Raw genomic sequence first — 25,377 nt, forward strand, 5'->3', positions numbered from 1 at the left:
AAAAAAAAAAAAAAAAAATTTTAAAATGGTACTCTAAGTTAGAATCTTCAAAAGGATGAATTTATTTTTTCCAAGAGGTGCTGAAGGAAGAAAGCATGAATTTTTAAGACACATACAAACTTTAAAAATTCATGTTTCATCTAGGCACAGTAGCTTACACCTGTAATCCCAGTACTTTGGGAGGCTGAGGTGGGCAGATCATGAGGTCAAGAGGTCGAGACTATCCTAACCAACTTTGTTTCTACTAAAAATAGAAAAATTAGCTGGTTGTGGTGGTTCCTTTCTATAGCCCCAGCTACTCAGGAGGCTGAGGCAGGATAATCACTTGAACCGAGGAGACAGAGGTTACAGTGAGCCGAGATCCTGCCTCTGCACTCCAGCCTGGTGACAGAGCAAGACTCTGTCTAAAAAAAGAAAAAAAAAAAAAAATTATGTTTCAGGCTGGACGTGGTGGATCGTGCCTGTAATCCTAGCACTTTGGGAGGCCACGGTAGGCAGATCACTTGAGGTCTGGAGTTCGAGGCCAGCCTGACCAACAGAGTGAAACCCTTCCTCTACTAAAATACACAAATTAGCCAAGTGTGGTGATGCATGCCTGTAGTCCTAGCTACTCAGGAGGCTGAGGCAGGAGAATTGCATGAACCCAGGGGAAGTGGAGATTGCTGTGATCGGATATTGTACCATTGCACTCCAGCCTAAGCAACAGGGTGAGACTCTCTGAAAAAAAGAAAAAAAAAATAGCTGAAGCATAGGAGGGGACTTTGTTGTTGTCATTACCTTATTAGTGTTTTACATTTTGTTTATTTGTTTTGAGACAGTCTCACTCTGTTTGCCCAGGCTAGAGCTCAGTGGCATGATTTCAGCTCACTTCCAGCTCCGCCTCCTGAGTTCAAATGATTCTCCTGCCTCAGTCTCCTGAGTAGCTGGAATTACAGTCACCCACCACCACATCCGGCTAATTTTTGTATTTAGTAGAGACAAGAGTTTCACCATGTTGGCCAGGCTGGTCTCGGAACTCTTGACCTCAAATGATCCACCCGCCTTAGCTTACCAAAGTGTTTGGATTACAGGCATGAGCCATTGCACCTGAACCTGTGTTTTACAATTTGTAAATCACATGAACCGAAATGTTTTAATTTAATTAACTCCTGGTGATAATCCTATAAAGTATATGTTATCATAATCCTATTGCATAGGTAAGGAACCTGAGCCTTCCAGGGATTGGGACTTCTCTGAGATCACAGACTTATGGCACAAGTCTTTTGAATGTTCCTCGTGGTCTTCCTGTTATCACTCTTTACATTTTTGTATTATTGAGCTTTTGATACAGCTAATTCTGCAGACTTTTGTGGTGGTGGGTTTTTTTAATTTTTAACAAATTTTCTAAGGGCCTATTGGTTGACTCGTTATGGAACACAGATTAGCAATGTCTGCTGATCAGTTGGGTGCTGTCACATCACTATATTTCTTTCCGCATTCTGTATGCCTAAAGCCATGTAGGTGAGAAGTTACTGTGGTTTTTAAGTGGTTCACTTTGTGATGCCAGGACTAACAGTATATGGAAGTCTTCTGTTATAATGCACCTAAAACTCTGTCCTTTTTTTCCCGAAGTTTAAATGTAATATGGTAGATACTAGGATATTTATAAATGTTAAGTATATTTAATATTTGTAATGTTGGTCATTTAGAAGCAACCTGAAAGTTTATTACATGAAGTAATTTTGTTTTATTTTATTGAGAAAATGTTAAAATTAAATGGGTCATTTGGATAGGGAGCAAGCCAGCTGACCACTGTCTGTTTTTCTTTCTGTAGTTTCTATTAATATATTTATAGAAACGTTTAAATCTCTCAAGAGGTCACTTACATTTTTATTAATAAACTATGCTTATTTTTTGATATAAATATAAAATACAAGGTAGAGTTCTTATAAATTTGAGCTCTCCTACGTGAGCATATGCTCATCCTATAAGAAGAAATATAAAAATGTTAATGTAAACAAAATAAAACTGAATCTTGCCACTTGTAGACAACTACTGTTAATATTTTGGTGTGTTTTCTTCTAGTAGTTTTTCTTTTTCTTTTTCTTGAGGTTGAGTCTCGCCCTGTTGCCCAGGTTGGAGTGCAGTGGTGCAGTCTCTGCTCACTGCAACCATCCTAACCAGGTTCAAGCGATTCTCCTGCCTCAGCCTCCCAAGTAGCTGGGACTATAGGTATGTACCACCACGCCCAGCTAATTTTTTGTATTTTTAGTAGAGATAGGGTTTCACCATATTAGCCAGGATGGTCTCGATCTCCTGACCTCATGATCCACCTACCTTGGTCTCCCAAAGTGATGGATTACAGGTGTGAGCCACCGAGCCTGGCCTAGTACTTTTTCTTTTAATTTTATTGAGATTACAGTGTACTTTCAATTGTGTCTTCTCTTCAATTAACACATCAGTTACTAAGAAAATTTTATAGAGAATATTTTTAATATATGCCTATTCCATTTTGTAGCTATACCATAATTTATTTTACCTCTCTTTGATATTAAGGTTTAAATATTTTTACTAATAATGCTGTGATGGTGGGCATTCTGGTGCAAAAGCTTGTCGTATATACATTTTTCATTGTTTCATCTTGTATTCTTAGAAATGGAATTGCTAGGTCAATGATTGTTTATACTTTTAAGGTTCTTGATACATACTGCCAAATTGCTTTTTAAAGAGTACTTTCTAAAATTTATTTTTCTTTCCTATTGTCATGAACACTGTCACTCAGGAAATTATGAATGGTAGTTATAATTTAGGTTTAAATTCAAGTTATAATTTAACTCATTTAACACTATTAAATGAAGTATATGAGAAGAGCATATTAAGAAAAAGCTTAGATCGTTATTTGAAATGGAAGTGCACTGAGTTTCACCAATGAGTATTTCCTCTGTTCCCCTAATTTCCAGAGTTGGAACCTCTGGGCAGTCTTACAGGTCATGCTCAGTATACTTTGCTGCAGTGCCCCCCAGTGCTGGTTCTGTAAAAGCAGCGTTCGTTTTTTCTTTGTAGCAAAAAACATCCTTCTTCCTTTAGCTCCTTCTGGATATATACAAAGACATTTAAAGAGTCAGATAGATAAGAGTTAGGGCTAAAATGGGCAGGCACAGTTGCTTACACCTGTAATCCCGGCACTTTGGGAGGCTGAGGTGGGTGGATCACAAGGTCAGGATATCAAGACCATCCTAACCAACATGGTGAAACCCCAGCTCTACTAAAAATATTAAAATTAGCTGGGCATGGTGGTGCGCGCCTATAATCCCAACTACTTGGAAAACTGAGGCAGGATAACCACTTGAACCTGGGAGGCGGAGGTTGCAGTAAGCCAAGATCACGCCATTGCACTCCAGCCTGGCAACAGATCAAGACTCCATCGCAAAAAAAAAAAAAAAAAAATAGTAAATAGTTAGGGCTAAAATAATGCCCCTATTACCTTCTTTGGCCTGGGGATCTAGAATTTATCCTTATATTTTTTTCTCTCCTGAGAGGAGCTGTCCTGCTTTCTATAGTCTTATATTTGTGCTACTCTCTGCCTTACCCTGCATGTTTCTATTTTAGATTGCAGTAAGGAGAGGCTGGGCCAAACATCCCTACCTCTAGACCCTTGCTCTCTTTCTAATCCTTTATGTCAAAGAAAGCCAACATACCTGCTCAGTGAGTTAGCAAAAAAAAAAAAAAAAAAAAAAAAAAAGGAAAGTCAGCATACCCTAGGTAGCTACAAGTCCAATCATTATTGAGGTGTTTAGCTGTAAAATTTGTTCCTCTATCACTGTCTTGACTAAAGGTTCTCCTCTGAAAATTCCAACTTATTGACCTCCAAACAGACTGGAGAAAAGAGCAGTAAGGGTGAAGGTGGGACTGATGGTGGCCAAACCCCATAAGAAGACCTGTTTAACCTTGCTATTCCCACAAACATGCATTCCTAGAAATGTGCTAGAAATAGGCTGAGATACATAAAAATCTACAGGCTGCTTTCTGTAGCTCTTTCTTTGATCTTTCCTAACCACTCCTTCAGAATAGCAGTGAGCAAGAGATAGCTCACTAGAGTCCTCTCCCAGAATTCCTGTAATAACAAAATACAGATAGCACCTCCCTATCTGCACTTACCTGCTTTGAGAGGAAAGGAGTGAGGCCAAGGGTGAGAAATAATAGCAATCCTTGTAGGAACAAATTTTTAGTTGAATGTAACCATTTTGTTTCATTTATTTTCTTACAGAATCTTTTCCCCTACCTTTTATTTCTTGGAAATTCTGTTCATTAGTTAGTTCTAAGCCTTTTCTTTTGGTCATTCTGTGACTCCAGAGTTGTTCTTTAATACATGTGTTCTAGTTAATATTATGTCCAATAACAAGTGCCTGATTGGCTGGTCTACAGTTCTTGTTAAATATCCATTTCATGTTCAGCTCTCAGAATATTCTTTTAAAAGAATCTGGGATGTAAAAGTAGGTGTCTGTTCCTACCAAATTCTAAACTTCTCCAAAATTTTATTCAACTCAGTATTTTAAAATCCTCTGAAAACCAGAAATAAATATCTTCAACTTACAAGTCATGGTTTCAGCATCCCATTAAGAATACCACGTTGTATTTGCAACCCTGTGTTCCTCGGCCTCTATATATAGAGGCTTGCTTCCTGGTAGGGAATCCCCTCTTTAAAAAACAGCATAAGGGTGGGCACAGTGGCTCCTGCCTGTAATCCCAGTACTTTGGGAGGCCAAGATGGGTGGACCATCTGAGGTCAGGAGTTCGAGACCAGCCTGGCCAACATGGTAAAACCCCATCTCTACTAAAATACAAAAATTAACCAGGCATGGGGGTACATCATGTAATCCCAGCTACTCAGGAGTCTGAAGCAAGAGAATTTCTGGAACCCAAGAGGTGGAGGCTGCAGTGAGCCGAGATAACACCACTGTACTCCAGCCTGGGCAACAGAGCAAGACTTCATCTCAAAAGAAGAAAATTGATAAAATAAATAAATCCAGCCTGACCAATATGGTGAAACCCCGTCTCTACTAAAATTACCAAAAATATTAGCCGGGCATGGTGGCATGCGCCTGTAGTCCTAGCTACTTTGGAGGCTGAGACAGAAGAATTGCTTGAACCAGGAGGCAGAGGTTGCATTGAGCCGAGATCACACCACTGCATTCCAACCTGGGCGACAGAGCAAGACTCCATCTGAAAATAAATAAATAAACAGACAAACTAACAAATGAAAATAGCACAAGGCTTCCTCAGCCTCACTAGGCTGTCCATATGGATGCTGTTTTTACCCACTAAGAGACAATAGCCTTTAAAGCACCTCGTTTACAAATATCCAAACTCCTTAGGACATTTAACACTTCATGATCTAAGTAACAAGGCAGGACCAAGAAGATCAGTTATAAATAGCAAGTATTACAATGTAAAAATATGTTTTAACTAAGCTTATCAGAAGCCTAAAACAGTATTAAGAATATTTAGACATTTTGGAAAGCTGAGGCAGGGGGATTGAGGTCAGGAGTTCAAGACCAACTTGGCTACCGTAGTGAGATCCCATCTCTGTTTTTAAAAGTTATTATATATGAAAAAGAATATTTAGACAAAACAGAACACTTTGTAGTACAAAGATTAGAGATTTCCTCTAGCAAAATTAGTGATAAAAGAAATTTCCTTTCCTGTCAGGTTGAGTAAAAAAGAAATAGGTACCTTATCCTACTTTATAGCCCCTAAGTGGTGTAGCATTTTCCTTCCTATAGATTTTCATTAAAAAAAATTTTTTTTCCTAATAAATACCAGTTACTAGGTGTTTGCTAAATGACTTTTTGTTCCTGACACAATTTATCTAGTAAGAAGCTCCCTACCGGGCACATTGGTTCACACCTATAATCCCAGCACTTTGAGAGACCAAGGCAGGTAGATCACGAGGTCAAGAGTTCAAGAACAGCCTGACCAACATGGTGAAACCCTGTCTCTACTAAAAATACAAAAATTAGCGAGGCATGGTGGCGCACACCTATAGTCCCAGCTACTCTGGAGGCTGAGGCAAGAGAATCACTTAAACCTTGGAGGCGGAGGTTGCAGTGAGCCGAGATCTTGCAATTGCACTCCAACCTGGGCAACAGAGTAAGACTCCATCTGAAAAAAATAAAAAAGAAGCAGCAGCTCCCATTTCTTCTATTTCCACCATTTTGGAGCATGATCTTTGGAGTTAAAATTGAGTTTGAATTTTGACTTCACTTCCTACCACCTGTGGCAGGATAAGCAAGGTACTTAACCTTGAGCTTCACATTCCTGATGTATAAAATGAGAATGATACTCACTGCTGAATAGGTTTGTTGAGAAGATTAAATTGAAAGAAATGTTTGAACTAACAGTAAATGTTATTTTGTTGGTATTAAATCACAGTCCTAGTCTTTGCTTTTACAGTCTTCTCTTCTGCCCAAACCAAAATGAACTACTAAATTATTACCTGAGGCTATGGGCATACATAAACATACTTGATGGCTAGTGTAGGTTTGGGATACAGCTTGATAGATTTAGTCCTCCATCTGAATTTTTGGGATAATTTGGGAATTCAAGTCTCTCACTCTGGTCCTAACAGTCACTACTTTTCCCCTGTTCCTCTGACTCCTTTAGCTTCCTTCATCTTTGTACACTACAGGAAAGAAATCAGAAGATGTTTTGGAACTACAGTAGGCAGCTTAAGGGTTCCTGGATCATAAGTGGATTAGCCTTTGAGGCATTTGCAGGAGTCAGCAGGTGGGGATTCAGATCGCCAAGAGCAGCAACAACACTGAAAACTAGGTATTACATTTGGGGTTTAAATATCCAATAGTCGTTTTATTGTGTATTCACAATAGTTGCACACTTTCCTCCTGTCTCTCTGAAGAAAGATGCTAGTAGCAATTACTCTTGACAAGAAAACAATCCCAGAAATATAGCATCGTGTTTACCCTACCACAGTGGTGGGACCTTTTGTGTCTTGTTCTTTTTGTCACTTGTCCCAAGTGAATGAATTTAGTTCTGTTTTACATACAGTGTGGATAATGACTGACTTCAGGTGAAAAGTAATTTAATGAGCTTTGTTGTATATTAGTCACTGTGGTAGGTACAAAGAAACATGATACAGTTTGTCTCCAAAGAGCTTTATAGCTCAGTACAGGCTCAGCAAACTTCAGACCATGGGCCAAATCTGACCTGATGTGTTTTTGTAAATGATGTTTTATTGGAACACAACCATACTCATTTATTTATGTACTATCTAGGGCTACTTTTGCGCTATACTGCCAGAGTTAAGTAATTGGATCAAGACCATATGGCCTGCAAAGCCTAAAACATTTACTATCTGATCCTTAACACGAAAAGTTTGCCAACCAGTGACCCAATAAGTTAACTTCTTTGTCTTGTTTACCAAACTTTGTCAGTTAGAAAACCCTATATGCCTATTCTATATAAGCAGAAGCTTAGTTTTAGTCTCCTTTTCATCATGAAAATTGGTGACTAAATTCTTAGCAGGCTTTATTTTTGTATTCTGAGAAATTTTATCTGATCTAGGTTCTTGTTTTACTACTTTACTCTGTTTTATTTCTGTCCATTCCAAAAATCTATATTTGTCAGATAATGTTGAACTAAAGTTTTATGTGTTTACTAACTAGTTTTTCCATGGCTATATTTTCTGACTGTGATTATCTTAATGGTATTTCATAGTTATGGATGAAAACACAACTAAATTTGGTCCTTTACTAGACACACAAAATTGTGGAACAAAGCCTGGGCAACATGGTGAGAGCCTGTCTCTACAAAAAAACACAACAATGACAAAAAAACAATTAGCCAGGCATAGTGGTGTGTGCCTGTAGTCACGGCTGCTATTGTGGAAGAAAACTGAAAGGAATCGCTCATTTAATCTGTATACTTGCGTTTGTGTGTGTTTAGGAATTAAACTCCCTTTCCTTTCTTCACTGACTATAATCAAATAGTTTACTGTTTATGGGACAGTTTACATTTAAGAACCTTTTTCTTCCTAATATGTCAAATTTAAGCCTTTGTGCCTTTAGGAAAACTTCTTTCTAAAATAGCTTAAATGATAAATTGACCATCTTAATTGTGTCTTCCATATTAGGGGTTTTTCATCATTGACATCTTGCTGACAAAACTGTATTTTAAAAACATCAACTTAATTTGTTGAAAGAGGTTTCTCTTCTTGGCCAAGCATGGTGGCTCATGCGCATAAGCCTAGTATTTTGGGAGGCTGAGGTGGGAGGATTGTTTGAGCCCAGAATTTCGAAGTCAGCCTGGACAAACATATCACGACCTTGTCTCTACAAAAAATATAAAATTAGCCCAGGTGTGGTAGCATGCATCTATATTTCCAGCCGCTTGGAAGGCTCAGACGAGGATCACTTGAGCCCAGGAGGTCAAGGCTGCATTGAGCTATGATTGTGCCACTGTACTCCAGCCTGGGGGACAAAATGATACCCTGTCTCTTTAAGAGGTTTCTCAGTTTATCAGTAAATCACTGATAAACTGAAACTATTTTAGCCCGTTTATATTTGGGTATATATAGGTTTCAGTCTTCTAATTCTTGGTTTTACTAGATCTATCAGGAAGCAAAAAACCTTAGCCAGTCTAACAAAGCTACTTGCAAAATGGATACAAAATATAACCAAGATATCATCATTTACATCTCAGTGTGATCTTACTACTTGAGCCATATGAATTCCTTTCCACAGCTACTCTAGGAAAAAGTTGGTTTTCTTTAGAGATAGGGTCTCATTCTGTTGCCCAGGCCACAGTGCAATGGCACAGGCATGGCTCACTGCAGCCTCAAATTCCCAGGCTCAAGAGATCCTCCTGCCTCAGCTTCCTGATTAGCTGGGACTGTAGGTGCATGCTACCATGCCAGGCTGATGTATTATAGAGACAGGCTGGTCTTGAACTCTTGACCTCAAGGGTTCCTTCGTTTCCCCCTCCCAAAGTACTGCAGTTATAGGTGTGAATCGCCTTACCCAGCCAGAAGAAGTGCTTTTGATGCCATGCTGCTTTCTAAAAATAAGATAAAGTATTGGTTTCATTTTAGAAAAAGAAATTTGAAATGAAGCACCAATATAAGGACAGTTTATGTGGACTAAGAGAAGTAAGATGAAATAGCATAGATTACTCCTCTGTATTCACTCATTACCTTCAGTTCCCACCCCTTTAATCCAGATAATCTGGCTAGAAACTGGATTTGTGTAAGTAAAATTCCATTGTGTTCTAGTTTCTTAAAATGACAGTCTGTATAAGCAGCATACCTTGTTCTTATATTATTCTTTTTTAGTGTCTAGTGGGTTGACTGGCTTTTTTGGTTATATATAAATATATTTGAGTAATTCAAGTTTCAGATTTCTTTTTGTTTGTTTGTTTGTTTTGAGACGGAGTCTCACTCTGTCACCCAGACTGGAGTGCAATGGCATAATCTCCACTCATTGCAGCCTATGCCTCCCAGGTTCAAGCAATTCTCCTGTCTCAGCCTCCCAACTAGATGGGACTACAGACATGTGCCACCATGCCCAGCTATTTTTGTATTTTTAGTAGAGACAGGGTTTCACCATGTTGGTCAGGCTGGTCTTGAACTCCTGACCGCAGATGATCCACCTACCTTGGCCTCCCAAAGTGCTGGGGATTACAGGTGTAAACCACGCCACCCAGCCAGATTTCTTTTTTTGTTTTTTAGTTTTCTTGAACCCCTTGGAGTTCTGCTACAGAACAGATTTCTTACTTTCATTAGCTTCCCGTCTCTGCAAGTTCCCGTGTATTAATTTTATCATATTGTGGAGTCATTATAAACAACAACAAAAAAATAAAAAATAAAGAATCTTTATAGCAAACTAGTTAAGACCACAATCTGGAGGCAGACTGTTTTTGTTATTTCACTCTGCCACTTACTGGCTGTGTGTCTTTGGGCCTATTGCCTAAAGTCTCTGCCTGTTTCTTCATATGTAAAACGGGGGTGATAATATCAATACCTATCACAGTTGTAAGGATCAGTTGTTCTATGAAAAATTTAGATTAATGCCTGGCAAGTAGTAAGTGTGGGTAAATGTTAACTTTTATTATTATTGTATTCTGGCCCTGATAAAATGAAATACTACATATAAAATGTTCCTATTTCTTCAATGTAAGTTAAGCATATTTACTTTTTTCATTATGAATTACAGCTATTATAGCAGAAGTGACAGTATCCATAATATGAGGAATGTAACAACTTTTTTCAAATTAGAAAGCAGTCAATGATTTATATTTTAAAATAATTTATAGTAGATGTGCTTATTTTCACCTATTTAGAACAAGCTGTTTATTTGGTGTGGTTTTTTTTTTGTTTTTTTTTTTNACTGAGTCTCACTCTGACATGATCCCCACTCACTGCAACCTCTGCCTCCCAGGTTCAAGCAATTCTCTTGCCTCAGGCTCTTGAGTAACTGGGATTACAGGTGCGTGCCACCATGCTCAGCTAATTTTTATATTTAGTAGAGACCAGGTTTCACCATGTTAGCCAGGCTATTCTTGAACTCCCAACCTCTGGTGATCCAACCACCTTGGCCCCCCAAAGTGCTGAGATTACAGGCATGTGCCACCACGCCTGGCCTAGAACAAGCTCTTATAATTTGCCCTATTCAGAATCTTTCTATATTGCTTTTTCTTTTTCTCTTGAATATTATCTATTCTTTAAGGGGCATTAATACTAAAGCTCACTCCATTAGACTTCTTTGTTTTCTTAGTACTGGATCCTTCCATTGGCAAATCCTGAACTTCTTTCAAAATCTTGATGTAACACCCTGAAAATGTATAAAGATACTTACTACCACATGACCCAGTAATGGCAGCTTTCTTCAACTTGAGCAAAATCACAGTCTTAGGAATCAAAATTCCTACTACATAAATCAAATGAAATATAGTAAGATGTCAACATCATCAAGTGAATGAATAAAAGCACTGAGTTCTGAAATCCTCAAGAACCTAAATTATCTTTCCAATTTTTCAAAGGGTTTACTATAAGAGATTAGCTAACTTTGTTAAGTATACAATATTTGTGCTCATTTACCCAAATCTGTCAGTATGTATAATTTTCTCAGTGGAATCTAACTAGTTACAATAAAATTAGCTTTCTTGAGCACTCAAGTAATATTTAGGTTGTATCCAAATCTAAGTCAAGCTTTATTGCTAAGGAAGTTCTTTAGTCCATCCCAACTGGAAACAAGAGAAAAAATCATGAAGAAAGCCTGGCCAGGCTAAGTGGCTCACGCCTGTAATCCCAGCACTTTGGGAGGCTGAGACAGGCAGATCACCTGAGGTCAGGAGTTCGAGACCAGACTGGCTAACACGATAAAACCCCATCTCTGCCAAAAAGACAAAACATTAGCTGGGCATGGCAGCGGGTGCCTGTAATCCCAGCTACTTGGGAGGCTGAGGCAGGAGAATCACTTGAACCCAGGAGGCAGAGGTTGCAGTGAGCCGAGATTGCACCACTGCACTCCAGTCCTGGGTGATAAGAGCAAAACCTTGATCTCAAAAAAAAAAAAGAAAGCCTTTAGCTTCTTCTTTTTCTTGGTTCCTTCACATTGCCAGTGTCTCTTAAAATACTACTGTTAGGCTGGGCACAGTAGCTCACGCCTGTAATCACAGCACTTTGGGAGGCAGAGGCAGGCGGATCACAAGATCAGGAGATCAAGACCATCCTGGCTAACATGGTGAAACCCCATCTCTACTAAAAATACAAAAAAAAATAGCCGGTTGTGGTGGCATGTGCCTGCAGTCCTAGTTCCTCGGAAGGCTGAGGCAGGGGAATTGCTTGAATCCAGGAAGTGGAGGTTGCAGTGAGCTGAGATTGCGCCAGTGCACTCCAGCCTGGGTGACAGAGCAAGACAGAGGGAGACTTTGTCTCAAAAAAAAAAAAAAAAAAAGCTACTGTTAATTAGTATATCAGTAGATTGCTTACTTATTTGTTCTTTTGGGAAGTAATCATTTTACATAAGACACATTTGCTTTGTGCTCGACCTTTAAAGCAGTCTCTTGCCTCCAACTCCTAAGAAGGCTAATTCCCTAGACTTCTTTACATACTAATAAATCTGAGGGAGTAAAGAAACATTGGTAACTTCTAGCAACATTTCTTAAAACCCAATAATAATTTATTGTTTGATGAAATGAACACATTATAAATTGCCCCTAGGATTGTGGTAAACATCCACATGAAGTATACCAACATTTCATTCAGTAACTATTAAATACCTACTATATGCAAAGCACTATTTTAGGTACTAACAGAGGAACAGTGTTCCTTTGAATACTAGGTTTACAAGTTGACAACTATCTGTTCGCATTTGAGTGTCCTAGAGTTAATTTAGCAGAATCAGAGTAACATAGACCCTCAGAATACCTAGTTCAACTCTCTTGTTTACAGATTTTAAAAATCTTTAATTCTGAGATGTAGAATAATTTTTCTGAGATCACATAGCTAGTTAATAGTATTGCTTGCTTTTTGTCCTTTTAGCTACTATTCATTCAGCAAACATTCTCAAATATTTTCTGTTAAAAAGGTCAAGAGTGACCAAAAAAAATCCATCATCAACCTTAAAAGACTTCTAGCAGCCCCATCCTACTTTTCACTGATTATAATCATACTTTTTTGAAAGAGTTGACTTCTTCCTTATCTTCCTTTCAACTCACTGCAGCCTGACTTCAGCACTCATAACTCCATTGAAAGTGCTCTCTGCAAGGTCACCCACAGGTTCATAATTGCTACTTTTAATCCGTATCTCTTTTATATCTCTGTAGCATTTGTCATTGTTAATCATTCATTTTTTAAATGTTTTCTTACCTCTGGGATGACATATTCTCCTTGTTTTATTTCTACTTCTCAGATAATTTCTTAAATTTCTTCACAAGCTCTTTGTCATTCATCTTTCAAATATTGGTATTTCCCAGGATACTTGCTGTCACCTTTCTCTGTGTATTCTCCTTGAGCAGTCTCATCCACTTCTGTCACATATGTTGCCATCTAAATGCTGAAGACTTCCAAATCTTTATTCTTACTCAAATTCTTTCTCTCGGGCTTTGAACTCATATCCCCAGCTGCCTACTAGACATCTTCATATATCTGTTAGGGATCTCAAAATCATCATCTCTAAAATTTAACTATTGCCAACTCCATTTGTTCCTGTGGAGTGTTTTGTTTTGTTTTTGTTACTGATTTCAGTTTGTTTGTTTGTTTGTTTAATTATACTTTAAGTTCTGGGGTACATGTGCAGATCGTGTAGGATTGTTACATAAATATACTCATGCCATGGTGGTTTGCTGCATCCATCCCCCCGTCACCTACATTAGGTATTTCTCCTAATGTTATCCCTCCCCAATCCCCTCAACCTCTGCTATCCCTCCCCAGCCCCCCCAACCCCCACCAGGTCCCAGGGTGTGATATTCCCCTCCCTGTGTCCATGTGTTCTCATTGTTCAACACCCACTCATGAGTAAGAACATGCATTGTTCGGTTTTCTGTTCTTGTGTCAGTTTGCTGAGAATGATGGTTTCCAGGTTCATCCATGTCCCTACAAAGGACATGAACTCAATCTTTTTTACGGCTGCATAGTATTCCATGGTGTATATGTGCCACATTTTCTTTATCCAGTCTATCATTGATAGTCATTTGAATTGGTTCCAAGTCTTTGCTATTGTAAACAGTGCCACAATGAACATACATGTACATGTATCTTTATAACAGAACAATTTATAATCCTTTGGGTATATATCCAGTAATGGGATTGCTGGGTCAAATGGTATTTCTATTTATAGGTCCTTGAGGAATCGCCACACTGTCTTCAACAATGGTTGAACTAATTTACACTCCCACCAACAGTATAAAGTGTTCCTCTTTCTCCATATCCTCTCCAGCATCTGTTGTCTCCAGATTTTTTAATGATTGCCATTCCAACTGGTGTGAAATCTCAATGTGGTTTTTATTTGCATTTCTCTAATGACCAGCGATGATGAGCATTTTTTTCTTTTTTTTTGAGATGGAGTTTCGCTCTTGTTACCCAGGCTGGAGTACAACAGCGTGATCTCGGCTCACCGCTACCTCCGCCTCCTGGGTTCAAGCAATTCTCCTGCCTCAGCCTCCCAAGTAGCTGGGACTACACGCGCGCATCACCATGCGCAGCTAATTTTTGTATTTTTAATAGAGACGAGGTTTCACCATCTTGACCAGGATGGTCTCGATCTCTTGACCTCGTGATCCACCTACCTCAGCCTCCCAAAGTGCTGGGATTATAGGCGTGAGCCACTGCGCCTGGCCGCATTTTTTCATAATGTTTGTTGGCTGCATAAATGTCTTCTTTTGAGAAGTGTCTGTTCATATCCTTTGCCTACTTTTTGATGGGGTTTTTTCTTGTAAATTTGTTTAAGGTCTTTGTAGATTCTGGATATTAGCCCTTTGTCAGATGGGTAAATTGCAGAAATTTTTTCCCATTCTGTTGATTGCCAGTTCACTCTGATGATTGTTTCCTTTGCTGCGCAGAAGCTCTTAAGTTTAATTAGATCCTATATGTCTGTTTTGGCTTTTGTTGCCATTGCTTCTGGTTTGTTAGTCATGAAGTCTGTGCTTATGCCTATGTCCTGAATGGTTTTGCCTAGGTATTCTTCTAGGGTCTTTTTTTTTTTTTTTTNATGATATTAGGTCTTATGTTTAAATCTTTAAATCCATCTGGAGTTAACTTTTGTATAAGGTATAAGGAAGGGGTCCAGTTTCAGCTTTCTGCACACATGGCTAGCCAGTTTTCCCAACACCATTTATTAAACAGAATCCTTTCCCCATTGCTTGTTTTTGTCAGGTTTGTCAAAGATCAGATGGTTGTAGGTGTGTGACATTACTTCCGAGGCTCTGTTCTGTTCCATTGGTCTATGTCTCTGTGGTGGTACCAGTACCATGCTGTTTTGATTACGGTAGCCTTGTAGTAGTCAGGTAGTATGATGCCTCCAGCTTTGGGTTTTTTGTTTGTTTGTTTGTTTGCTTAGGATTGTCTTAGCTATTCGGGTTCTTTTTTGGTTCCATATGAAGTTTAAGGTGGTTTTCTTCCAGTTACGTGATGAAGATCAGTGGTAGTTTGATAGGGATAGCATTGAATCTATAAATTACTTTGGGCAGTATGGTCATTTTCATGATGCTGATTCTTCCTAACCATGATCATGGAATGTTTTTCCATCTGTTTGTGTCCTCTCTTATTTCGTTGACCAGTGGTTTGTAATTCTCCCTGAAGGGGTCCTTCACATCCCTCATTAGTTGTATTCCTAGGTATTTTATTCTTTTTGTAGCAATTGTGAATGGGAGTTCTCTCATGATTTGGCTCTCTGTTTGTTATTAGTGTATACGAATACTTGTGATTTTTGCACATTGATTTTGTATCCTGAGACTTTGCTGAAGTTACTTATCAGTTTAAGGAGATTTTGGGCTGAGACGATGGGGTCTTCTAAATATACAGTCATGTCATCTGCAAATAGAGACAATTTGAGTTCTTCTTTTCCTAATTGAATACGCTTTATTTCTTTTTCTTGCCTGATTCCTCTGGCCAGGACTTCCAATACTATATTGAATAGGAGTGGTGAGAGAGGGAACCCTTGTCTAGTGCCAGTTTTCAAAGGAAATACTTCCAGTTTTTGCCCATTCAGTATGATATTGGCTGTGGGTTTGTCATAAATAGCTTTTATTATTTTGAGATACGTTCCACCAATACCTAGTTTAGAGTTTTTAGCATAAAGGGCTGTTGAATTTTTTCGAAGTCCTTTTCTGCATCTATTGAGATAATCATGTGGTTTTTGTCTTTGGTTCTGTTTATGTGCTGGATTACGTTTATGGATTTGCATATGTTGAACCAGCCTTGCATCCCTGGGATGAAGCCTACTTGATCGTGATGGATAAGCTTTCTGATGTGCTGTTGGATTCGGTTTGCCAGTATTTTGTTGAGGATTTTTGCATCAATGTTCATCAAGGATATTAGCCTGAAATTTTCATTTTTAGTTGTGTCTCTGCCAGGTTTTGGTATCAGGATGATGTTGGTCTCATAAAATGATTTAGGGAGGATTTCCTCTTTTTGTATTGTTTGGTATAGTTTCAGAAGGAATGGTACCAGCTCCTCTTTGTACATCTGGTAGAATTTGGCCGTGACCCCCGCTTCTGGTCCTGGACTTTTTCTCGTTGGTAGGCTATTAATTGCTGCCTCAACTTCAGCCCTTGTTACTGGTCTATTCAGGGTTTCAACTTCTTCCTGATTTAGTCTTGGGAGGGTGTAAATGTCCAGGAATTTATCCATTTCTTCTAGATTTACTGGTTTGTGTGCATAGAGGTGTTTGTAGTATTCTGTGATGGTAATTTGCATTTCTGTGGAATCACTGGTGATATCCCCTTTATCATTTTTTATTGCATCTATTTGATTCTTCATTTTTTTTTATTAGTCTGGCTGTCTGTCTATTTCATTGATCTTTTCAAAAAACCATCTCCTGGATTCATTGATTTATTTTTGAAAGGATTTTTGTGTCTCTATCTCCTTCATTTCTGCTCTGATCTTAGTTATTTCTTGTCTTCTGCTACCTTTTGAATTTGTTTGATCTTGCTCCTCTAGCTCTTTTAATTGTGACAATAGGGTGTCGAGTTTAGATCTTTCCTCCCTTCTCCTGTGGGAATTTAGTGCTACAAATTTCTCTCTAGACACTGCTTTAAATGTGTTACAGAGATTTGGGTACATTGTATCTTCATTCTCATTGGTTTTGAAAAACATCTTTATTTCTGCCTTCATTTCACTATTTGTCCAGTAGTCATTCAGGAACAGGTTGTTCAGTTTCCATGTAGTTGTGTGGTTTTAAGTGAGTTTCTTAATCCTGAGTTCTAATTTGATTGCACTGTGGTCTGAGAGACTGTTTGTTATGATTTCCGTTCTTTTGCATTTGCTGAGGAGTGATTTACTTCCAATTATGTGGTAAATTTTAGAGTAAGTGCAATGTGGTGCTAAGAAGAATGTATATTCTGTGGATTTCGGGTGGAGAGTTCTGTAGATGTCTGTTAGGTCCACTTGGTCCATATCTGGGTTCAAGTCCTGGATATCCTTGTTAGTTTTGTTTTTGAGACAGGATCTCACTCTTTTACCCAGGCTGGAATGCAGTGGCGCAATCTCAGCTCACTGCAACCTCTGCCTTCTGGGTTCAAGCAGTTCTCTCCTGCCTCAGCCTCTAGAGTAGTTGAGATTACAAGTACCCACCATGCCCGGCTAATTTTTGTATTTTTAGTAGAGACTGGGTTTCACCAAGTTGGCCAGCCTGGTCTCGAACTCCAGACCTCAGATGATCCGCCCGCCTCAACCTCCCAAAGTGCTGAGATTACAGCAGTCTTGAGCCACCGCGCCCGGCCTGTTTCTGTGCTTATGTTGATGACTTATACCAATTGATCCTAGTAGGCAGCTACCTAGAAATTAAGGCATAATAATCAACAGCCTCTACCCAATTACTCCCTAAATTCTGTTAATTCTACTGCTTTATCTTTCATCTAGTCACATCTTTAGAGCCAACATTTTATTTTCAGGCCCTCATTCTAAATTATTCCTGGCCTGGCACGATGGCTCACGCCTGTAATCCCAGCACTTCTACCATAGTACTCCTTAACGCTTTATTGCAATTGCCTGTTCCCTCATCTGTTTTTCTCAATATATTGTGAATGTTTAAATGTAAAGAAGTTTCAGGAATGTTGAAGTTTACTTATTAGATATTCATCTGCAGAAACATGAAAAATTCTCAAGGGTGTCCTTTTTACTGCTCTGCACAAGATGAACTCGCCCCTTCCACATGCTATGCTCATGTTAGCAAATGAAAATATGTATGTAATTGTTGAAGTGTCATTATTTGGGATGTGACAATCCCAAAAAAGAATAAGTGCTGTCATCTGTATAAAATAGGGTAGCTTAAAGAGTTTTAGTTTTCTTTATTACTGTTTTAAACGTTGATATCTGTATGTGCCTTACTTATTAGTCAGAAGAATATGAGCTCTTGTATCAGATAGTCCTCATTTCAAACCCTTGTTAATAATTACTATTTCTTAGGATCTACATAAATATTAAACTATATAATAGTAAGCCCTTAAACCAGTGCCTGATGGGTTGTAGGCACTCGATAAATTTAAGAAATTTTTTAGACAGGGTCTTACTCTGTCACCCAGGCTGGAATGTGGTGGCAAAATTGTCTCACTTCAGCCTCAACCCCATGGGCTCAAGTGATCTTCCTGCCTCAGCGTCCCCAGTAACTGGGACTACAGGCATGCTTCACCATGCCCAGCCAATTTTCTGTGTTGCCCATGCTGGTCTCAAACTCTTGGATTCAAGCAGTCCTGCCACTGGGTCTCCCAAAGCTGTGATTACAGGCATGAGCCACTGCACCCGACTTGAAATTTCCTTTTGCACTTTGCAAATGTTCCTTATGGAATCTTATCTGGCCATCTAATTAAATCTGTTTACCCATCCAACCTTAGGTTAAGGCCCATCCTCCTGTGAAGGTTTCTCCGACTTTGCTACAGTTAGAGTTAATACAATAACTGTGAACACTTCTTTTCTGTAATTGGTCTGTCTTCCTGAATGTTCACTATTTAAGGGCATGGCACTGTCTTAAATTTATATTTCTTCCCCTGACATTTCGCAGAGTGCCGAGCTATAAGAGAAATTCAGTACACATTTGTTGCCTAATTGAGTTTTTTTAGTGTGCTGCTGTGCTCCCTCACTTTACTAGCAGTAATGTGTGTCACAGGAATGACTAACAATTTCAGTCAACCTAAGTAAACTATATTTATAAAGGAAATCTGTTGGGAGCAATCATACTAAGTATTCCATAGCTAAATATAACTTTTAGAGTGTCCGTATCACTGTCCTTTCTATTACAACACATAACTAAGAAATGACTACATTGTGGTTCTCAACATTAAATTTTCTTATATGAATTTCCTTGAGAATAAACCAGTTTCTTGTTTTCCATGTATTGTTTCTTCTCTATCAGTTTTCTGGTCCTGTAATTCATGCTTGCAAATTTCAATGTGTCTTACAGGAGGATTTGTTGGTATTGAGGAAAACGGTGAAATCCTTTTTGGCTGTTTGCCAGCAGTGCCTGTCTAATGTTAATACTCCAGTGAAAGAACAGGTAAGAAATTACCACTAAGAGCTCTCAATAAAAACAACTCAAATACATTAATGAACATTAAGAAGATACAATTTTTGATGGCAGTTCTTAGTATACATGTTCATTCCTAACATTTACTGGACCTGGAACAAGACTATAGATGTGTGAATATTTATGTTATAAAGCAAGCTAACAAACTTGTTATATAATATATATTCTGTCATTTTACTTTTACAAGTATATTGTCATCAGCTGGAAGGGCAGGTTGAAATTTAGACTTTTTGACTCCTAAGAATTCTACACCAGAATATTGAAGGTCTAGGGAGCTGATCTATGGCATACCCTTTTATCATCTTACCTTCAGCTCCTTCCCACCCCAGTTAGAGTTTCTGACACATACATTCGAACACTTCAGCCCACATATTGAAACTCTGTCAATACCACCCACCCAAACAGCTGCCCATTGACCACCCAGGGGCCTAGTAATATGTGCATTGGGGATGTAGTATGCCTAGAGAAGAGGCCTTTGCAGGCCCAGACAACAGTATCAGGACTGTTAGGGCAAGGAATTCCTGAGTCCCTATACCCGGACAATGATGTGGAAGGGGGTTTGGTAAGCAGGTGGGCATATCCCATTTGTCCAGTAGATTCCTCATGTCTTGTAGAGGGGCACAGCCCAAAGAGGGTCAGGGTGAGCTAAGGAAGTACTGTTTCCATTATGTGATTTTGTAAACTGTTTTTTAAATTAGACTGTTGTATTGGGGAGCACATTTGTATAAAACAATGCATATTTTCCATACTATTTCTTATTTTGATATTGGGTTAGAGTCAGTCTGGTGAAAGGGTACAGTATTATCCTTTGCTATCTCTTCTTACAAATAGTCACAAATCTGTTATTGAGTTATCAGCATTTAACTTAAAATGGAAACAGAGATGGTCTTCCCTAAACCTTACTCTTTAAGTCTTCAGAACACTTATGCTGTGTAGAAATACCAAGCTCTGCCATTTATTTTATTTTTTTATTTTATTTTTATTTTTTTTGAGACAGAGTCTTGCACCGTTGCCTGGACTGAAGTGCAGTGGCACGATCTTGGCTCACTGCAGCCTCCACCTCCTGAGTTCAAGTGATTCTCCTGTCTCAGCCTCCCGAGTAGCTGGGATTACGGGCACTTGCCACCACGCCCAGCTAATATTTTTGTATTTTTAATAGAGACGAGTTTCACCAGGCTAGTCTCAAACTCCTGACCTTGTGATCTGCCTGCCTCAGCCTCCCAAAGTGTTGGGATTATAGGCTTGAGCCACCACACCTGGCCCAGCTCTGCCATTTAAACCCCAAATCCAGTGTTTCTGCCTCAGACCTGCTTGGTGATGTCCAGAACTATGGCCAGCTGGTTAAAAAATATTCCCCCTGGATTCTCTTTATGCTCCCCTCTTTTCAAACGGCTCTTTCTAAATATCTTAGTATATATTTCATGGTTGTGCTGTCAGGGCATGAACTGCCAAGACTCTTGTTGCAGATGGACAGCCAGATATACAGTCATCCCAAACTAAATATCAAAATTGTGTTTTCCCATAGATGTAAACTTTGGAGGGGCAGTGTTAGTGGAAGGTTTAGAGGTATCAGAGCCCTCAATTATCCCACAACAAAATCTTTCCATTGTAATAAACTGATCAGACCTGTTTATTTCACTCAATCTATTAAATAGGACAAATTTGTCACCATACCTATAATGTGTACAAATGTGTTGAAAGTTTCTTTATATAATTAAATTTTTTGGAGGCTTTATTAGATACTGGTTTTTTTTTTCTTGTTTTGTTTTTGTTTGTTTTGTTTTTTATCCTTCAGATCCACACCTAAAGATAGATACTGGTTTTTATATTAATAGTTTTCTACTACAGTCATGTACCACTTAACAACAGGGATATAGAGAACATTCTGAAAAATGTGTTGTTAGGCAATTTTATCGTTGTGTGATCGTCATAGAGTATATTTACATAGACAGATGGTATTGCCTACCACATGCCTATGCTATATGGTGTAGCCTACCACATGCCTATGCTATATGGTGTAGCCTACCACATGCCTATGCTATATGGTGTAGCCTACCACATGCCTATGCTATATGGTATAGCCTATTCCTCTTCAGCTATGAACCTGTACTGCATAATACTATACTGAATACTGTAGATAATTATAATACAAATAGTAAGTATTTATATATCTAAACATATCTAAAATACAGCATAAAATATTTTAAAATGATACACTTACCATGAATGGAACTTGCAGGACTAGAAGTAGCTGTAAGTGAGTGAATGAGAGAGAGAGAAAGAGAAAGAGAGACAGTGAGTGGTGAGTGAATAGGAAGGCCTAAGACATTACTGTACACCACTGTAGACACTATATATACCATACACTTAGACTACACTAAATTAATTAAAATTAATTAAATTTTTCTTCAATAATAAATTAACCTTATACTGTAATTATTTTGCTTTATAAACTTTAATTTTAACTTTTAAGCTCTTTTGTAATATCTAACAAACAAACACATTAAACAGCTTACAAAAATGTTTTTTTCTTATGTCTTTATTCTAGAAGCTTTTCTCTATTTCTTTATTTTTTAAGACAGAGTCTCACTCTGTCACCCAGGCTAGAAGGCAGTGGTGCCATCTCGGCCCACTGCAACCTCTGCCTCCCGGGCTCAAGCAATTCTCCTGCCTCAGCCTTTAGCGTAGTTGGGATTATAGGTGTGTGGATACCATGCCTACCTAATTTTTGTATTTTTTAGTAGAGACGGAGTTTTACCATGTTGGCCAAGCTAGTCTCGAACTCCTGGCCTCAAGAAATCCCCCCTACCTTGGTCTCTCAAAGTGATAGTTTTTAAATCAAAAAACATTTTTGTTAAAAAAAAAATAAGAAACAGGCTGGGTGCATGTCTCACGCCTGTGATGCCAGCACTTTGGGAGGCTGAGGTGGGCGGATCACGAGGTCAGGAGATCGAGACTAGTGTGCTGAAACCAATGTGCTGAAACCCCATCTCTACGAAAAATACAAAAAAAAATTAGCCGAGCATGATGGCATGCGCCTGTAGTCCTGGCTACTCTGGAGGCTGAGGCAGGAGCATTGTTTGAACTCGGAAGGTAGAGGTTGCAGTGAGCCAAGACCCTGCCACTACACTCCAGCCTGGGCGTCAGCTGGACTTTGTCTCCAAAAAAAAAAAAAAAAGAAAGAAAGAAAGAAACACACATATTAACCTAGGCCTACAAGGTGTCAGAATTATCAGTATCAGTGTCTTCTTCCTCCCACATGTCTCACTGGAAGGTCTTCAGTCTCAGTATTTTGCATGGAGCTGTCATATCCTATGATAACAATGCCTTCTCCTGAAGGACCTGCCTAGGATGTTCCACAGTTAACTTTTTTCATAAATAGGAGTACACTCTACAATTATGATTAAAAGTATAGTATAGGCTGGGCACGGTGGCTCATGCCTATAATCCCAGCACTTTGGGAGGCCAAGGCAGGTTGGTCACCTGAGGTCAGGAGTTTGAGACCATTCTGGCCAACATGGTGAAACCCCATCTCTACTAAAAATACAAAAAATTAGCTGGGCGTGGTGATGCGTGCCTATAACCTCAGCTACTCGGGAGGCTGAGGCAGGAGAATCACTTGAACCAGGGAGATGGAGATTGCAGTAGCTGAGATCACACCACTGCACTCCAGTCTGGGCAACAGAGGGAGACTCCGTCTCAAAAAAAAACATTTAAAAGGATAGGATAGTAATACATATGTCAATAACATAGTCTTTCATTATCCTCAAACATTAGGTTCTATACACAAGTTGTGTATGCTATACTATTATATGACTGGCATCACCACTAACAGCATCACAGCAAATTCATGAGTAATGTGTTGTACCACAGGGTTATGTAGCTACCACATCACTAGGTGATAGGAATTTTTCAGCTCCATTACAAGTTTGTGGGATCTACCATCATGTATATGCAGTCCATTGTTGACAGAAACAACAGTGTGTTGTATTATAATACAGTTGACTGTATTAGAATACATTGACTGTATTAGAATTTTTTAACATCAGAAATTTTAGAAGTATTTCATTATACTATGTTGAATTACAGTTTCAAAATTTATGCTAATTTGATTAAACAGTATATAATTGATTTCTAATCTTTGTTATATCAATTTTGTATGTCCAGAGTTAAACTTATTTTGTTCTTTTGACCTGTAATCAACACCTTGCTTAAATGATTTTTTTAAAAGTTCAAGTCAAACTACTTAATGAGCTGTTTTTGAGTTGATACAGCCAAGTAAAATAAATACATTGTATTTAAGAAAAGGCTTAAATATGACAAGTGTTTAATGAGAAAAAGTAATTTTATTAAATTTGGAAATCATAACTAAATATTTAGAATTTAAATACTTAAAATTTGTATTATGGTACTGCTATTGAACTATGTTTTAATTTCATGTGTTTTCATTAATGTTGACTTGTAGTCATATTGGTATAATATTTTGCTGATGAATTGCCTTTGTATTCCAGGCTTTCATGTTACTCTGTGATCTTCTGATGATTTTCAGCCACCAGTTAATGACAGGTGGCAGAGAGGGCCTTCAGCCTTTGGTGTTTAATCCAGATACTGGACTCCAGTCTGAACTCCTCAGTTTTGTGATGGATCACGTTTTTATTGACCAAGACGAGGAGAACCAGAGCATGGGTACTTGTAGCCATCATCTCATCAATATTGATATTGTTTTACCAACCCCAAAAGATAGGAGAAAAGAAACAAATTCAATTCTTAAAATTATTGAGATTTCTTTTCTTTAAAAAAGTTGGCCAGGTACAGTGGCTGACACCAGTAATCCTAGCACTTTGAGAGGCCAAGGCAGGAGGAGTGCTCGAACCCAGAAGTTCAAGACCAGCCTGGGCAAGATGGCAAGACCTTGTCTCTAGAAAACAGAAAAAACACAAATGAAAAAAAAAAGGTTAATAGCAATATATTCATGTAGTTCAGAAACCAACAATAAAAATGTCCATAGTAAAGCCTCTCTCCTTTAACATTGTACCTCAAATCTTTTCCTGTCGTTAGAGAGCTTCCTTAATCTTTCTAACAGCTACACAGCATTTCTTTTTGTAGATGTAGCATAATTTGTATAATCCATCTCACATGAATTGACATATGGCTAGTTTACAATCTTCAATAATTAAAAACTCTGCTGTAATGAATAGTAGTGTGCATTTGTCATTTCCCACATGTACAAATGTGTATGTAGGATAGATGTTGTTTCTAATTGGCTATGTCTGGGTTCATAATTTTTCTAAAGGAAAGTATCCAGGTTCCCTTCTATTCCTAAGTGGTCATTATGTATTACTTAAATGAACAAAATGTAACTGTATGATATTAAATGCTAAAAAACTGTTATCAAACCTCACTAGTGAAAATTGTGCTGTGCCTACAGAGTGATAACTTAGCAATATTAGAATGAATTGTTAATGATTAGTTGTAGGTGTCACTTAGAATAGGTTATTTGTGAAATAGATTAAGCTCTCTAAAATAACATAGGTATATTTGATGGACAAGTCTATCTGATGCATTTCAGCTGTTCTTTCAGAACATTTTGGAAAATCCTAGTCTGTGAAACAGTATGTTTATTTAGAGTCTATATTAATCTCAGGAGACAAATTTACCTGCTACTTGTCTTAAGCAAAAAAAATTCCACTTCTCAAAGCTTTGATGCTTTAATAACAGTAATTAATAGAAAGGAAAGAGACTGACAGCAAGTTCTTTTTACCAATATATACATACAAGGAAGAGAAGAAAGAAAGTTGATTCCAAATAAGGGCAGGCCAGGACATCAGAGGGTCAGTACAGAGTCTGAAACAAATGTTATCATCTGGAGCCTTGATGGCATGTTTTTTCTAGGATTAGAAATAGACCACCCAGTGGAGTCTGAAACTAATACATTGGAGGAAGAAACACACTTGTTTTGAAATTATTTGATAGGGCTTCAAGAAAATTTTATATGTGCGTAACATGGTTTGCAGAATATTTTATTTCTCAGTTGATAATTTTACCATGTTTAGGATGAGCACTGAAAATTTAACTCGTCCATATATTTTGATTACTTCCCTAAATACTTTTCTGAAAGAAACCTTCTTCCCTGTTTTTTTTTTTT

The 25,377-nt window shown here is 38.3% G+C and overlaps 1 protein-coding gene across 1 annotated transcript in view; it reads left to right on the forward strand.

The window, feature by feature from the left end:
- Positions 1–25,377, forward strand: part of STAG1 (stromal antigen 1) — a 410,571-nt gene that overhangs the window by 350,366 nt on the left and 34,828 nt on the right. The window contains exons 23-24 of the mRNA XM_017528196.1: positions 19,110–19,202; positions 23,744–23,918. Of these exons, the coding sequence (XP_017383685.1) occupies positions 19,110–19,202; positions 23,744–23,918 (268 nt within the window). The remainder of the gene's footprint in view (positions 1–19,109; positions 19,203–23,743; positions 23,919–25,377) is intronic.

This window comes from Cebus imitator, unplaced genomic scaffold, assembly GCF_001604975.1.
Source record: "Cebus imitator isolate Cc_AM_T3 unplaced genomic scaffold, Cebus_imitator-1.0 Scaffold53, whole genome shotgun sequence".
In the NCBI taxonomy this organism is placed as follows: domain Eukaryota; kingdom Metazoa; phylum Chordata; class Mammalia; order Primates; family Cebidae; genus Cebus; species Cebus imitator.